Source organism: Arachis hypogaea, chromosome 16 (genome assembly GCF_003086295.3).
Source record: "Arachis hypogaea cultivar Tifrunner chromosome 16, arahy.Tifrunner.gnm2.J5K5, whole genome shotgun sequence".
Classification (NCBI taxonomy): domain Eukaryota; kingdom Viridiplantae; phylum Streptophyta; class Magnoliopsida; order Fabales; family Fabaceae; genus Arachis; species Arachis hypogaea.
Window position 1 is genome coordinate 58138055 of NC_092051.1, and position 17838 is coordinate 58155892.

Below are 17838 nucleotides of genomic sequence, written 5' to 3' on the forward strand. Positions count from 1 at the left end.
AGGGAGACAGAGGACGAGGGAGAAGAAGAGAAGGGGAGGAACGACGCTATGGAGCTTGGCGCCGCTGCCGAGCTGCTGTCGCAGAGAAGAAAGGGAGAGGCGAACGTAACCCACGGAGGAGAGGAAGGAACTGCCGTCGAGCCACGCCCCTTTGCCTTGTTCGTGTATTGCCGTTGCTGTTCGCTGAGGGTGAGACGTGAAGAGAAGATGCTGACCCGCACCATCGTGCCTCGCTATCTTCGTCGAGCTTTCATCATTGTCGCTCCCTATTCCCGTTGCCATCAGGGTTTGCTGCCGCTGCCATTGGGAGTGACGCAGCAGAGGAGGAGTCGTTCCTCTTCCGCCGCTGTCGCCGGAGACCTTGGTTGCTACTGTTCATATGGGTGAGTTCATTGTTTCCTTGTTACCGGAGTCACTGTCTATGAATCTTTTGTTTCTTTAGAATGACCTTGTCCCTATCTTTAATGTTCCTGAGTACACTATAGTTGTTGGAATCATTACAGCTGGAACTTGTTCTATTTGGTATTTTGTTTCTCTATTATGTTCTTATTTTAATTACGATAGCCAATATCTCTGTTTTAGTATTATGGTGTTATGCTGAAATTGTCGAAATTGCCGTTGCTGCGAGCGTAACTAGAATTGATGCTGCTGCCGCCGTCTCAGTTGCGTTGAAATCACCGCTGCAGTTGCCAGTTTAGACTAAGCAGGGATTGTTGCGTTAAACTATGCGATTGCGACATCGAGGTAGGGGGTTTAAAACGATTTCAATTTAAGAATGCCTACAAGGTTTATTGAATAACTGCAAATATATTTAATAGCTGTGAGTAATTGATTGATTATGTAATTATTGAATTGTGGCTGAAATTGTGATTGGAATGGTTGAAATTGTGATTTGGAATTGTTGATTTGTGATATTGATTGATTATGTGGATTGGGAATTGCTTGATGACTAATTGTTGAGAATTTCTGAATTTTAATGGGTTATGTTGGATTTGTTGCCGTTGAGTTGTTATTTGGTATATTGTAATATTAATGAACTTGGTTGGTGGTTGATTTGGAATTGGTTTTGAGGGGTTTTGAAAGGTTGGATTTTGAATACTAAATAGATTGCTAAAAAACTGATTTTTGAAATTAAAAGGTGACTTTGGAAGTGAATTAGTTATTCAACGATAATCGAAATGATATAAGAGCAAAGGCTGAGTAAAGTATAATAAAAGTTGTTGTTGGGACTCAATTTTGAGAAGTTTGAATTAATTATAGAACTAATTATGATTTTTCAAAGTTAAAATGTAAAACTTGATTTTCTGCATTATTTTTAAAGGAAGCCGGAAACTTTGAAAAACTATAACTATTTCTGTGATTACCGGAATTGAGTGGGACCAAGTCCGGATTGAGCTTGGGGATATAGGGAACTGGACTACTGAATTTGAGACTTTTTCACTAAGTTTATGATTTATGGTGAATTTTTGAATCATGAATGTCAAAACTGGTTTTTCTGCAGAACGTTTAACGCAGCAGCAACTTGATTCCTCTATTGGAAATTTTGCAGTTTGAATTTTGGAATGGAACCAATTTTAAATACAACTTTATTCTTATTATTTTGATGCCGTAAAATTTCAGAACAATTGGACTTGTAGTTTTAAAGATATGAATTTTTGAAGGATGATGCATTATGCAGAAAAAGCCAGGTTCTGTTTCCTTAAATTAGTAACTTTGGGAGTTTATAACTTTTGATCCTGGATAGATATTGAGATGCAACTAATTGGAGGTGAAAATTAAGTATGTTTAGTACATGTGATTTAAATTTCAGGATTTTCTATATTTTAATAAGTGAGTTATGGGACTTGGAAGAGGTTGTGTTCAATGATTTGTAAAACAGAATTCTGCAGAAAATTACCTAACTTCCAAGCTACGTAACTCCGGTATGACCCTGGAACCAATTGAGAAAGAAATTTGGATGAGTTATGTTTAACCACATTAATTTTTAAGGTAGTTGGATTTAAGTTGGATTTTATATGAAATTTCAAATGTTGTATGGTGTTGCTGTCTTCTGGTTTTAAAACACTGGAGAACAGTCACGGTTTTGCTTATATTCCCGAAGCTATAGTCAGCGAAAAATTATGATTTTTGATTTAATAGAAAGTTTAATCCGAGACGGTCGCATGGATATAAAGTTTGCGCAACTCCAAATTCATTTGATATTTTAAAAATAAAATGGAAATCAGGCTACCAAGTTGTGTTGGTAATTATTTTGGATATGGAATTTAAGAAATAGATTTTCTATTATCAAATGTTTTTGAGAATATATTGCTATGGCAAATGCTGAAAGAGGCTGATGAATTGTTGAGAAAGAAGGAACCCGTAAGGGTGGATAAGTCATATTTTTAAAGGAGATTATGTCCAAACATTTATAAAAAATATAAGGACTTAATCAAAATAAATATTCAGGGCTTATTTAATAATAATAACTCCAATGATTCTTTTAAGAAAAGAATATTTGATCTATGATATTGTTGGTAGGGGCGTGGGTCTAGTCCTGCTTGCTCAGTGCGTAAACCATTATGCAGGGATGGTGGTTTTGTCCCGCCTGCAGTGAGGATGGTGGTTTTATCCCGCTCACGTATTCATAAATTGTTCAGCAAGGACGGTGGTGTGATCCCGCTTGCATATTATTTTATGTACCCAGTAAGGATGGTGGTTTAATCCCGCTTATTGTGTAGGCAAGAACGGTGGTTTAATCCCGCTTGCGTGTTCCGGGCAAGGATGGTGGTTTAATTCCCGCTTGTCTATGGAACCTACGGATAAGGATGGTGGTCTAATCCCGCTTATCCGAGTCGGGTCTGGCAACATAACCGACGCGTGAGCTCATGGCCAGTAGGACAGGCATGCATCATATGCATCTATGTGACATTGTTTGGGTGTTTATATTGTAATTGGTTTGCCTAAGTGAATAATTCTGTTAACTGCTAATTGTTATACTTGATATAATTGCTCTTGATTGTGTTTGAACCTCATTACTTGTGTTTGTAACTGATTGGCTGGATTGTGGTGAATTGGGTGCTGGTTGAATTGCTTGGGCCTGAGGCCGTGATTGGATTGTGTTTGAGGTTTAGTAAGTATGAAAGATTGAGCTGGTTCAGCATAGACTTAATGAACCTATGCTTGGAACAGATTAGTCATTCATACGGTCTAGGAAAACTTTTAAGATTTTTATAAAGGAAAATATGGGTTTAGAATTTTGGATAATTAACTGATGCTTTATATGATTTTGGATTTTTGAATGTTATGCGGTTGGTTTTCAAAATAAAAGGTTGACACGGCGAGTAAAGATCACTGCAAATGAAAACAGTTTTTCTTTTAAATACTTTTGAGTGAAATTAACTATTTGCGTTTTATTCTTTACTTTCACGGCATTCTCTACCTCTACTGAGAACATGTGGTTTGGTTCTCACCCCGAAATTTTCCACCCTTTCAGCGACAGGTTTGAAGACGCAATTTAAAGCTGCGAGCGATCAGTAGGCTTTCTTTATGGTCTTAATTGCTTTCATTGAGTCCCCTCGCTATTGTCCTTTGAGATTTTATTTTACATAGAGGGGTAGGTTTAGTATATTGTATTTGAGTTTTATTTGGTCTCTTTTGTATGAGAATTATTATCAATAATATTTATGTGATTATTATTATTTGTGAATGTTTGAATTATGACTTTAATGAAAAAAAAATTTTCTGGCATTTTCTTAAAACTGAAACGCGAACTCGATACAAAGGCTTGATAATTAAGTAGTTAATACTAGAAAAGGTTACGTAATGTCCTTTCTAGTAGAAATACCCTGACTTAAGCAAGGTATTTTGCTGGACGGGATGTTACAATATGGTATCAGAGCAGTCCTTCCTGTAGAGCCTTGGGAGTGGACTGACTATGCTTCATTGCATACTCTGAGTGTCTGTCATGCTTTATAACTTGTTCTGATGACAAGAGTTTGTGTTTTATATGCATGACTGTCTGATGATTAATGCTATTAGTTTACCATTGCATACCTCATGGTATCAAGTTTGGCTAACTTAATACTAATGATTTATGTATATGGAAATACTAATGGGTTATCATAGACGAAATAGAAGTGATAGGTTAACGCGAATCACGAGGTTTTGGGGACGTTAGAGACTAAGTTCTAGAGACTAGTTCCGTTTCGACGTATGCTCTTTATTCGTGCTTAGTGTTATCTCTTTCTCTATTAATTGTATTGGAATTTCTAGTTTCTGATCTCTTTCTTGCTAATCTTGTATTATCATTCGTGCATATCCTTGCTTGACTCTGTATCTAGTTGTTGTTTGAATCTTTTGAACCATTTATCCTATACCTTACCAACTCTATGTTCTTTGCTTTGAACTTGGATTTATTTCGGTGCAACATATCATTTCTTGTAATTTCCTTGTTGAGTACTTGTTTCAGATTCTCTTACAAAAAAATTTCAATTTAAATCTTTTCTTACTTGGCTGCATCCACAACCCTTGCTTAAATTTTGATGGGATTGTTTTTAATTCGGTCTAGACTTTCTTACATAAACTCTAAAACTTCTTTATATAGTTTAATCTTGTTTATCTGTGATATACCACTTATCTTTTATTGATTTATAGAAAATTTTATTTCAAAATTTATTCTTTGAATTGAACCAGATTTTCTTCCAACTTTATTATAATTTTATAGCTATTCTTACCTAATTATGTACTTAAGTATCCTCCAAGATTTTTTTTAAAAGAAAGTATTTTGCCCTTAACATCAAACAAGCTTTAATTTACAAACCATGCATGATTTGTTTTGATTTAAAAACTAAATTGATATAACATTATTTATACTAAGTTTAGTACTTTTGGGAAATGTTAGATTTATATGTATTCTTTTGAAAAAGATAAACTAATTCCCTCTATTTCAAATTGAAGTTGTTCAAAATCGTTGTACCATCTTCCCTAATGATGTTCATATTGAAACTGTTCGATTTAAAATTTCTTCCTAAGCTTTGAATTAACTCCCTTTATGCTCCATTTCATTGCTTATATATATCCTTGTTTGTTGACGATCTCACGTATTCCTTCAAAACCTTGCGAAATACCATCTTGTGCAATTGCAAACTTGAGTATTCATCTAATTTCACGCATAAACCTTTTGTGCCGTTTGTCTTTCTCTTCTCATGTTTCGTAATCCTTATAGGCAGTAGTTCTTAGGGACACGATTTGTGCGTACGGAAAGTGAATCTGGTCAGTATACGAAGTTATAAGGAGTTTAATTCTGAGGCGACAAGAGGAAGTGGTCGTACTTTGTTAAGAGTTCTGAACGAATATTGTGCCTATTTGATTTTGGATTTTGAAATTTTTCTTGTGTTAAGTTATTTTATCAACTCTTGCATTACCTAGTATATTTTCTTCTATGTTTATGTGATATGATTTTCTTGGATCCTTTAAAATGTTCAAAAGGGGATGTGAAAATAAACTTTTTCTTCATCTTGTATCAATTTTCGAGGGCGAAAATTTTTGTAAGTTGAATAGAATGTAGCATCCCGCATTTTTGAAAATGTAAATATAAATAAATTGTGATTTTATCTTATTAAGTTTAAACTTTATAATTTTAGAAATTATTTTATTAGAAATAATTAAATAGACTCGGAGATAATTTTATTTTGAATCAATTAATATTCTTAAGTAATTTTATTATATTGGAATATTTTGTATAATTTTAGTAATTGAAAAATAATAAAGAATTGTACAATTTAATTTAAGTAACTTTTATCCTGAAAAAGTTACGATTTATTTTACTAATTTGATATCTTATTTTATGAAGTAATTAATTAAGAGTAATTAAATTAGTTTTATTAATATTTGGAGTTTAAGTTGATTAATATTCTTATGTAATTTTTATAATTGGTTATTTCATATGCTTTGGAAATAAAATTTAGTAAATAGAAGTATTATATAATTTAATTTAAGTAATTTCTATTATGAATGAATTATGGTTTATTTTATTAGTTTGAGTTTTAGAGATTAATTTATTAGGAATGATTAAATAGATTTTTATAAATACTTAAAGTTTAAGAATTATATTATAATTAGATATTTTGTAAATTGAGATTAAAGTTTTGGTGATAGAAAAATAATAAAAAGTTATATCATTTAATTTAACTAATTAATATTGAGTTTAAACTGTATTTTATAAAAATGTGATTAATATGTTTATTTTATAATTTAAATTAAAAATAATTGTTTGAACTCATTGATATGCTGATAAATAAAATTTTATGCATTTTGAAAGTAATTTTTATGAAGTAATTTTTATGGTATTGTATTTGAATCTTAGATTGTTATTCTATCTCAAATATTTTGTAAAGGTTATTATATTACTCATATACATTATACCTTAACCTTAAATTCCTAATTAAAAACCTAATTCTACCCTAAATTCACAAAACACACGCACAAACAGAATGGGAAAGAAAGTAAACAGGGGAGCTCGAGGGGGGAAAATAGAAAGGGAAAAGAAAGGAAGGGGAAGGAGGGAAGATGGGGAAAATGGAGAACAGGAAAGGAGACAGAGGACGAGGGAGAAGAAGAGAGGGGGAGGAACGACGCTATGGAGCTTGGCGCCGCTGCCGAGCTGCTGTCGCAGAGAAGAAAGGGAGAGGCGAACGTGACCCACGGAGGAGAGGAAGGAGCTGCCGTCGAGCCACGCCCCTTTGCCTTGTTCGTGTATCGCCGTTGCTATTCGCTGAGGGTGAGACGCGAAGAGAAGATGCTGACCCGCACCATCGTGCCTCGCTATCTTCGTCGAGCCTTCATCATTGTCGCTCCCTATTCCCGTTGCCATCAGGGTTTGCTGCCGCTGCCATTCAGAGTGACGCAGCAGAGGAGGAGTCGTTCCTCTTCCGCCGCCGTCGCCGGAGACCTTGGTTGCTGCTATTCATATGGGTGAGTTCGTTGTTTCCTAGTTACTGGAGTCACTGTCTATGAATCTTTTGTTGCTTTAGAATGACCTTGTCCCTATCTTTAATGTTCCTGAGTACACTATAGTTGTTGGAATCATTACAGTTGGAACTTGTCACCGGGGGAGAGAAGCGGCTGCACTATCCTCTTCGTTTTGACATTGAACCTCTATTCCTAACCCTGTAACGCTCTTGCTCTTGTTCTATTTGGTATTTTGTTTCTCTATTATGTTGTTCTTATTTTAATTACGATAGCCAATATCTCTGTTTTAGTATTATGGTGTTATGCTGAAATTGCCGAAATTGCCGTTGCTGCGAGTGTAACTAGAATTGATGCTGCTGCCGCCGTCTCGGTTGCGTTGAAATCGCGGCTGCAGTTGCCAGTTTAGACTAAGCAGGGATTGTTGCGTTAAACTATGCGATTGCGACATTGAGGTAGGGGGTTTAAAACGATTTCAATTTAAGAATGCCTACAAGGTTTATTGAATAACTGCAAATAGATTTAATAGCTGTGAGTAATTGATTGATTATGTAATTATTGAATTGTGGCTGAAATTGTGATTGGAATGGTTGAAATTGTGATTTGGAATTGTTGATTTGTGATATTGATTGATTATGTGGATTGGGAATTGCTTGATGACTAATTGTTGAGAATTTTTGAATTTTAATGGGTTATGTTGGATTTGTTGCCGTTGAGTTATTATTTGGTATATTGTAATGTTAATGAAATTGGTTGGTGGTTGATTTGGAATTGGTTTTGAGGGGTTTTGAAAGGTTGGATTTTGAATACTAAATAGATTGCTGAAAAACTGATTTTTGAAATTAAAAGGTGACTTTGGAAGTGAATTAGTTATTCAACGATAATCGAAATGATATAAGAGCAAAGGCTGAGTAAAGTATAATAAAAGTTGTTGTTGGGACTCAATTTTGAGAAGTTTGAATTAATTATAGAACTAATTATGATTTTTCAAAGTTAAAATGTAAAACTTGATTTTCTGCATTATTTTTAAAGGAAGCCGGAAACTTTGAAAAACTATAACTATTTCTGTGATTACCAGAATTGCGTGGGACCAAGTCCAGATTGAGCTTGGGGATATAGGGAACTGGACTACTGAATTTGAGACTTTTTCACTAAGTTTATGATTTATGGTGAATTTTTGAATCATGAATGTCAAAACTGGTTTTTCTGCAGAACGTTTAACGCAGCAGCAACTTGATTCCTCTATTGGAAATTTTTCAGTTTGAATTTTGGAATGGAACCAATTTTAAATACAACTTTATTCTTATTATTTTAATTCCGTAAAATTTCAGAACAATTGGACTTGTAGTTTTAAAGATATGAATTTTTGAAGGATGATGCATTATGCAGAAAAAGCCAGGTTCTGTTTCCTTAAATTAGTAACTTTGGGAGTTTATAACTTTTGATCCTGGATAGATATTGAGATGCAACTAATTGGAGGTGAAAATTAAGTATGTTTAGTACATGTGATTTAAATTTCAGGATTTTCTATATTTTAATAAGTGAGTTATGGGACTTGGAAGAGGTTGTGTTCAATGATTTGTAAAACAGAATTCTGCAGAAAATTACCTAACTTCCAAGCTACGTAACTCCGGTATGACCCTGGAACCAATTGAGAAAGAAATTTGGATGAGTTATGTTTAACCACATTAATTTTGAAGGTAGTTGGATTTAAGTTGGATTTTATATGAAATTTCAAATGTTGTATGGTGCTGCTGTCTTCTGGTTTTAAAACACTAGAGAACAGTCACGGTTTTGCTTATATTCCCGAAGCTATAGTCAGCGAAAAATTATGATTTTTGATTTAATAGAAAGTTTAATCCGAGACGGTCGCATGGATATAAAGTTTGCGCAACTCCAAATTCATTTGATATTTTAAAAATAAAATGGAAATCAGGCTGCCAAGTTGTGTTGGTAATTATTTTGGATATGGAATTTAAGAAATAGATTTTCTATTATCAAATGTTTTTGAGAATATATTGCTGTGGCAAATGCTGAAAGAGGCTGATGAATTGTTGAGAAAGAAAGAATCCGTAAGGGTGGATAAGTCTTATTTTTAAAGGAGATTATGTCCAAATTTTTATAAAAAATATAAGGACTTAATCAAAATAAATATTCAGGGCTTATTTAATAATAATAACTCCAATGATTCTTTTAAGAAAAGAATATTTGATCTATGAGATTGTTGGTAGGGGCGTGGGTCTAGTCCTGCTTGCTCAGTGCGTAAACCATTATGCAGGGATGGTGGTTTTGTCCCGCCTGCAGTGAGGACGGTGGTTTTATCCCGCTCACGTATTCATAAATTGTTCAGCAAGGACGGTGGTGTGATCCCGCTTGCATATTATTTTATGTACCCAGTAAGGATGGTGGTTTAATCCCGCTTACTGTTGAGGCAAGAACGGTGGTTTAATCCCGCTTGCGTGTTCCGGGCAAGGATGGTGGTTTAATTCCCGCTTGTCTATGGAACCTACGGATAAGGATGGTGGTCTAATCCCGCTTATCCGAGTCGGGTCTGGCAACATAACCGACGCGTGAGCTCATGGCCAGTAGGACAGGCATGCATCATATGCATCTATGTGACATTGTTTGGGTGTGTATATTGTAATTGGTTTGCCTAAGTGAATAATTCTGTTAACTGCTAATTGTTATACTTGATATAATTGCTCTTGATTGTGTTTGAACCTCATTACTTGTGTTTGTAACTGATTGGCTGGATTGTGGTGAATTGGGTGCTGGTTGAATTGCTTGGGCCTGAGGCCGTGATTGGATTGTGTTTGAGGTTTAGTAAGTATGAAAGATTGAGCTGGTTCAGCATAGACTTAATGAACCTATGCTTGGAACAGATTAGTCATTCATACGGTCTAGGAAAACTTTTAAGATTTTTATAAAGGAAAATATGGGTTTAGAATTTTGGATAATTAACTGATGCTTTATATGATTTTGGATTTTTGAATGTTATGCAGTTGGTTTTCAAAATAAAAGGTTGACACGGAGAGTAAAGATCACTGCAAATGAAAACAGTTTTTCTTTTAAATACTTTTGAGTGAAATTAACTATTTGCGTTTTATTCTTTACTTTCACGGCATTCTCTACCTCTATTGAGAACATGTGGTTTGGTTCTCACCCCGAAATTTTCCACCCTTTCAGCGACAGGTTTGAAGACGCAATTTGAAGCTGCGAGCGATCAGTAGGCTTTCTTTATGGTCTTAATTGCTTTCATAGAGTCCCCTCGCTATTGTCCTTTGAGATTTTATTTTACATAGAGGGGTAGGTTTAGTATATTGTATTTGAGTTTTATTTAGTCTCTTTTGTATGAGAATTATTATCAATAATATCTATGTGATTATTATTATTTGTGAATGTTTGAATTATGACTTTAATGAAAAAAAAATTTTTCTGGCATTTTCTTAAAACTGAAACGCGAACTCGATATAAAGGCTTGATAATTAAGTAGTTAATACTAGAAAAGGTTACGTAATGTCCTTTCTAGTAGAAATACCCTGACTTAAGCAAGGTATTTTGCTGGACGGGATGTTACAATATGGTATCAGAGCAGTCCTTCCTGTAGAGCCTTGGGAGTGGACTGACTATGCTTCATTGCATACTCTGAGTGTCTGTCATGCTTTATAACTTGTTCTGATGACAAGAGTTTGTGTTTTATATGCATGACTGTCTGATGATTAATGCTATTAGTTTACCATTGCATACCTCATGGTATCAAGTTTGGCCAACTTAATACTAATGATTTATGTATATGGAAATACTAATGGGTTATCATAGACGAAATAGAAGTGATAGGTTAACGCGAATCACGAGGTTTTGGGGACGTTAGAGACTAAGTTCTAGAGACTAGTTCCGTTTCGACGTATGCTCTTTATTCGTGCTTAGTGTTATCTCTTTCTCTATTAATTGTATTGGAATTTCTAGATTCTGATCTCTTTCTTGCTAATCTTGTATTATCATTCGTGCATATCCTTGCTTGACTCTGTATCTAGTTGTTGTTTGAATCTTTTGAACCATTTATCCTATACCTTACCAACTCTATGTTCTTTGCTTTGAACTTGGATTTATTTCGGTGCAACATATCATTTCTTGTAATTTCCTTCTTGAGTACTTGTTTTAGATTCTCTTCCAAAAAAATTTCAATTTAAATCTTTTCTTACTTGACTGCATCCACAACCCTTGCTTAAATTTTGATGGGATTGTTTTTAATTCGGTCTAGACTTTCTTACATAAACTCTAAAACTTCTTTATATAGTTTAATCTTGTTTATCTGTGATATACCACTTATCTTTTATTGATTTATAGAAAATTTTATTTCAAAATTTATTCTTTGAATTGAACCATATTTTCTTCCAACTTTATTATAATTTTATAGCTATTCTTACCTAATTATGTACTTAAGTATCCTCCAAGATTTTTTTTAAAAGAAAATATTTTGCCCTTAACATCAAACAAGCTTTAATTTACAAACCATGCATGATTTGTTTTGATTTAAAAACTAAATTGATATAACATTATTTATACTAAGTTTAGTACTTTTGTGAAACGTTAGATTTATATATATTCTTTTGAAAAAGATAAACTAATTCCCTCTATTTCAAATTGAAGTTGTTCAAAATCGTTGTACCATCTTCCCTAATGATGTTCATATTGAAACTATTCGATTTAAAATTTCTTCCTAAGCTTTGAATTAACTCCCTTTATGCTCCATTTCATTGCTTATATATATCCTTGTTTGTTGACGATCTCACGTATTCCTTCAAAACTTTGCGAAATACCATCTTGTGCAATTGCAAACTTGAGTATTCTTCTAATTTCACGCATAAACTTTTCGTGCCGTTTGTCTTTCTCTTCTCATGTTTCGTAATCCTTATAGGCAGTAGTTCTTAGGGACACGATTTGTGCGTACGAAAAGTGAATCTGGTCAGTATACGAAGTTATAAGGAGTTTAATTCTGAGGCGACAAGAGGAAGTGGTCGTACTTTGTTAAGAGTTCTGAACGAATATTGTGCCTATTTGATTTTGGATTTTGAAATTTTTCTTGTGTTAAGTTATTTTATCAACTCTTGCATTACCTAGTATATTTTCTTCTATGTTTATGTGATATGATTTTCTTGGATCCTTTAAAATGTTCAAAAGGGGATGTGAAAACAAACTTTTTCTTCATCTTGTATCAATTTTCGAGGGCGAAAATTTTTGTAAGTTGGATAGAATGTAATATCCCGCATTTTTGAAAATCTAAATATAAATAAATTGTGATTTTATCTTATTAAGTTTAAACTTTATAATTTTAGAAATTATTTTATTAGAAATAATTAAATAGACTCGGAGATAATTTTATTTTGAATCAATTAATATTCTTAAGTAATTTTATTATATTGGAATATTTTGTATAATTTTAGTAATTGAAAAATAATAAAGAATTGTACAATTTAATTTAAGTAACTTTTATCCTGAAAAAGTTACGATTTATTTTACTAATTTGATATCTTATTTTATGAAGTAATTAATTAAGAGTAATTAAATTAGTTTTATTAATATTTGGAGTTTAAGTTGATTAATATTCTTATGTAATTTTTATAATTGGTTATTTCATATGCTTTGGAAATAAAATTTAGTAAATAGAAGTATTATATAATTTAATTTAAGTAATTTCTATTATGAATGAATTATGGTTTATTTTATTAGTTTGAGTTTTAGAGATTAATTTATTAGGAATGATTAAATAGATTTTTATAAATACTTAAAGTTTAAGTAATTATATTATAATTAGATATTTTGTAAATTGAAATCAAAGTTTTGGTGATAGAAAAATAATAAAAAGTTATATCATTTAATTTAACTAATTAATATTGAGTTTAAACTGTATTTTATAAAAATGTGATTAATATGTTTATTTTATAATTTAAATTAAAAATAATTGTTTGAACTCATTGATATGCTGATAAATAAAATTTTATGCATTTTGAAAGTAATTTTTATGAAGTAATTTTTATGGTATTGTATTTGAATCTTAGATTGTTATTCTATCTCAAATATTTTGTAAAGGTTATTATATTACTCATATACATTATACCTTAACCTTAAATTCCTAATTAAAAACCTAATTCTACCCTAAATTCACAAAACACACGCACAAACAGAATGGGAAAGAAAGTAAACAGGGGAGCTCGAGGGGGGGGAAAATAGAAAGGGAAAAGAAAGGAAGGGGAAGGAGGGAAGATGGGGAAAATGGAGAACAGGAAAGGAGACAGAGGACGAGGGAGAAGAAGAGAGGGGGAGGAACGATGCTATGGAGCTTGGCGCAGCTGCTGAGCTGCTGTGGCAGAGAAGAAAGGGAGAGGCGAACGTGACCCACAGAGGAGAGGAAGGAGCTGCCGTCGAGCCACGCCCCTTTACCTTGTTCGTGTATCGCCGTTGCTATTCGCTGAGGGTGAGACGCGAAGAGAAGATGCTGACCCGCACCATCGTGCCTCGCTATCTTCGTCGAGCCTTCATCATTGTCGCTCCCTATTCCCGTTGCCATCAGGGTTTGCTGCCGCTGCCATTCAGAGTGACGCAGCAGAGGAGGAGTCGTTCCTCTTCCGCCGCCGTCGCCGGAGACCTTGGTTGCTGCTATTCATATGGGTGAGTTCGTTGTTTCCTAGTTATTGGAGTAACTGTCTATGAATCTTTTGTTGCTTTAGAATGACCTTGTCCCTATCTTTAATGTTCCTGAGTACACTATAGTTGCTGGAATCATTACAGCTGGAACTTGTCACCGGGGGAGAGAAGCGGCTGCACTATCCTCTTCGTTTTGACATTGAACCTCTATTCCTAACCCTGTAACGCTCTTGCTCTTGTTCTATTTGGTATTTTGTTTCTCTATTATGTTCTTATTTTAATTACGATAGCCAATATCTCTGTTTTAGTATTATGGTGTTATGCTGAAATTGCCGAAATTGCCGTTGCTGCGAGCGTAACTAGAATTGATGCTGCTGCCGCCGTCTCGGTTGCGTTGAAATCGCCGCTGCAGTTGCCAGTTTAGACTAAGCAGGGATTGTTGCGTTAAACTATGCGATTGCGACATCGAAGTAGGGGGTTTAAAACGATTTCAATTTAAGAATGCCTACGAGGTTTATTGAATAACTGCAAATAGATTTAATAGCTGTGAGTAATTGATTGATTATGTAATTATTGAAATGTGGCTGAAATTGTGATTGGAATGGTTGAGATTGTGATTTGGAATTGTTGATTTGTGATATTGATTGATTATGTGGATTGGGAATTGCTTGATGACTAATTGTTGAGAATTTCTGAATTTTAATGGGTTATGTTGGATTTGTTACTGTTGAGTTGTTATTTGGTATATTGTAATGTTAATGAACTTGGTTGGTGGTTGATTTGGAATTGGTTTTGAGGGGTTTTGAAGGGTTGGATTTTGAATACTAAATAGATTGCTGAAAAACTAATTTTTGAAATTAAAAGGTGACTTTGGAAGTGAATTAGTTATTCAACGATAATCGAAATGATATAAGAGCAAAGGCTGAGTAAAGTATAATAAAAGTTGTTGTTAGGACTCAAATTTGAGAATTTTGAATTAATTATAGAACTAGTTATGATTTTTCAAAGTTAAAATGTAAAACTTGATTTTCTGCATTATTTTTAAAGGAAGCCGGAAACTTTGAAAAACTATAACTATTTCTGTGGTTACCGGAATTGCATGGGACCAAGTCCAGATTGAGCTTGGAGATATAGGGAACTGGACTGCTGAATTTGAGACTTTTTCACTAAGTTTATGATTTATGGTGAATTTTTGAATCATGGATGTCAAAACTGATTTTTCTGCAGAACGTTTAACGCAGCAGCAACTTGATTCCTCTATTGGAAATTTTGAAGTTTGAATTTTGAAATGGAAACAATTTTAAATAAAACTTTATTTTTATTATTTTGATGCCGTAAAATTTCAGAACAATTGGACTTTTATTTTTAAAGATATGAATTTTTGAAGGATGATGCATTATGCAGAAAAAGCCAGGTTCTGTTTCCTTAAATTAGTAACTTTGGGAGTTTATAACTTTTGATCCTGGATAGATATTGAGATGCAACCAATTGGAGGTGAAAATTAAGTATGTTTAGTATATGTGATTTAAATTTTAGGATTTTTTATGTTTTAATAAGTGAGTTATGGGACTTGGAAGAGGTTGTGTTCAATGATTTGTAAAATAGAATTCTGTAGAAAATTACCTAACTTCCAAGCTACGTAACTCCTTCATTAAAAATGGTATGACCCTGCAACCAATTGAGAAAGAAATTTGGATGAGTTATATTTAACCACATTAATTTTGAAGGTAGTTGGATTTAATTTGGATTTTATATGAAATTTCAAATGTTGTATGGTGCTGCTGTCTTCTGGTTTTAAAACACTGCAGAACAGTCACGGTTTTGCTTATATTCCTGAAGCTATAGTCAGCGAAAAATTATGATTTTTGATTTAATAGAAAGTTTAATCCGAGATGGTCGCATGGATATAAAGTTTGCGCAATTCCAAATTCATTTGATATTTTAAAAATAAAATGGAAATCAGGCTGCCAAGTTGTGTTGGTAATTATTTTGGATATGGAATTTAAGAAATAGATTTTTTATTATCAAATGTTTTTGAGAATATATTGCTGTGGCAAATGCTGAAAGAGGCTAATGAATTGTTGAGAAGAAGGAACCCGTAAGGGTGGATAAGTCCTATTTTTAAAGGAGATTATGTCCAAATTTTTATAAAAAATATAAGGACTTAATCAAAATAAATATTCAGGGCTTATTTAATAATAATAACTCCAATGATTCTTTTAAGAAAAGAATATTTGATCTATGAGATTGTTGGTAGGGGCGTGGGTCTAGTCCCGCTTGCTCAGTGTGTAAACCATTATGCAGGGATGGTGGTTTTGTCCCGCCTGCAGTGAGGACGGTGGTTTTATCCCGCTCACGTATTGATAAATTGTTCAGCAGGGACGATGGTGTGATCCCGCTTGCATATTATTTTATGTACCCAGTAAGGATGGTGGTTTAATCCCGCTTACTGTGGAGGCAAGGACGGTGGTTTAATCCCGCTTTCGTGTTCCGGGCAAGGATGGTGGTCTAATCCCGCTTATCCGAGTCGGGTCTGGCAACATAACCGACGCGTGAGCTCATGGCCAGTAGGACAGGCATGCATCATATGCATCTATGTGACATTGTTTGGGTGTGTATATTGTAATTGGTTTGCCTAAGTGAATAATTCTGTTAACTGCTAATTGCTATACTTGATATAATTGCTCTTGATTGTGTTAGAAACTCATTACTTGTGTTTGTAACTGATTGGCTGGATTGTGGTGAATTGGGTGCTGGTTGAATTGCTTGGGCCTGAGGCCGTGATTGGATTGTGTTTGAGGTTTAGTAAGTATGAAAGATTGAGCTGGTTCAGCATAGACTTAATGAACCTATGCTTGGAACAGATTAGTCATTCATACGGTCTAGGAAAACTTTTAAGATTTTTATAAAGGAAAATATGGGTTTAGAATTTTGGATAATTAACTGATGCTTTATATGATTTTGGATTTTTGAATGTTATGCGGTTGGTTTTCAAAATAAAAGGTTGACACGGCGAGTAAAGATCACTGCAAATGAAAACAGTTTTTCATTTAAATACTTTTGAGTGAAATTAACTATTTGCGTTTTATTCTTTACTTTCACGGCATTCTCTACCTCTACTGAGAACATGTGGTTTGGTTCTCACCCCGAAATTTTCCACCCTTTCAGCGACAGGTTTGAAGACGCAATTTGAAGCTGCGAGCGATCAGTAGGCTTTCTTTATGGTCTTAATTGCTTTCATAGAGTCCCCTCGCTATTGTCCTTTGAGATTTTATTTTACATAGAGGGGTAGGTTTAGTATATTGTATTTGAGTTTTATTTGGTCTCTTTTGTATGAGAATTATTATCAATAATATTTATGTGATTATTATTATTTGTGAATGTTTGAATTATGACTTTAATGAAAAAAAAATTTTTCTGGCATTTTCTTAAAACTGAAACGCGAACTCGATATAAAGGCTTGATAATTAAGTAGTTAATACTAGAAAAGGTTACGTAATGTCCTTTCTAGTAGAAATACCCTGACTTAAGCAAGGTATTTTGCTGGATGGGATGTTACAATATGGTATCAGAGCAGTCCTTCCTGTAGAGCCTTGGGAGTGGACTGACTATGCTTCATTGCATACTCTGAGTGTCTGTCATGCTTTATAACTTGTTCTGATGACAAGAGTTTGTGTTTTATATGCATGACTGTCTGATGATTAATGCTATTAGTTTACCATTGCATACCTCATGGTATCAAGTTTGGCCAACATAATACTAATGATTTCTGTATATGGAAATACTAATGGGTTATCATAGATGAAATAGAAGTGATAGGTTAACGCGAATCACGAGATTTTGGGGACGTTAGAGACTAAGTTCTAGAGACAAGTTCCGTTTCGACGTATGCTCTTTATTCGTGCTTAGTGTTATCTCTTTCTCTATTAATTGTATTGGAATTTCTAGTTTCTGATCTCTTTCTTGCTAATCTTGTATTATCATTCGTGCATATCCTTGCTTGACTCTGTATCTAGTTGTTGTTTGAATCTTTTGAACCATTTATCCTATACCTTACCAACTCTATGTTCTTTGCTTTGAACTTGGATTTATTTCGGTGCAACATATCATTTCTTGTAATTTCCTTCTTGAGTACTTGTTTCAGATTCTCTTCCAAAAAAATTTCAATTTAAATCTTTTCTTACTTGACTGCATCCACAACCCTTGCTTAAATTTTGATGGGATTGTTTTTAATTCGGTCTAGAC

At 33.7% G+C, this 17838-nt stretch overlaps 1 protein-coding gene and 1 long non-coding RNA gene across 6 annotated transcripts; both read left to right on the forward strand.

Moving 5' to 3' along the window:
• The first annotated feature begins 627 nt into the window (after nt 1–627).
• Nucleotides 628–10341, forward strand: LOC140179801 (uncharacterized). Of its 4 annotated transcripts, none has more exons than XR_011873622.1 (4): nt 6476–6954; nt 7075–7151; nt 7242–7403; nt 10135–10341. XR_011873622.1 is itself a non-coding variant. In XM_072219570.1 (4 exons), exons 1-3 carry the CDS (start codon nt 6550–6552, stop codon nt 7355–7357), a joined length of 561 nt encoding a protein of 186 aa, XP_072075671.1. In that variant the 5' UTR covers nt 6505–6549; the 3' UTR covers nt 7358–7403; nt 10135–10341. The 4 variants fall into 4 exon arrangements, 1 of the variants encoding a protein (XP_072075671.1); XR_011873621.1 differs by having other exon boundaries at nt 6493–6954; nt 7057–7151; XM_072219570.1 differs by having other exon boundaries at nt 6505–6954; nt 7057–7151; nt 7297–7403.
• Nucleotides 10342–13257: 2916 nt separating this feature from the next.
• LOC112754273 (uncharacterized) lies at nt 13258–16912 on the forward strand. Of its 2 annotated transcripts, none has more exons than XR_011874285.1 (4): nt 13258–13617; nt 13738–13814; nt 13902–14063; nt 16762–16912. It is a non-coding gene; the product is annotated as an uncharacterized lncRNA (long non-coding RNA). The 2 variants fall into 2 exon arrangements; XR_003178456.3 differs by having other exon boundaries at nt 13957–14063.
• The last annotated feature ends 926 nt before the right edge of the window (nt 16913–17838 follow it).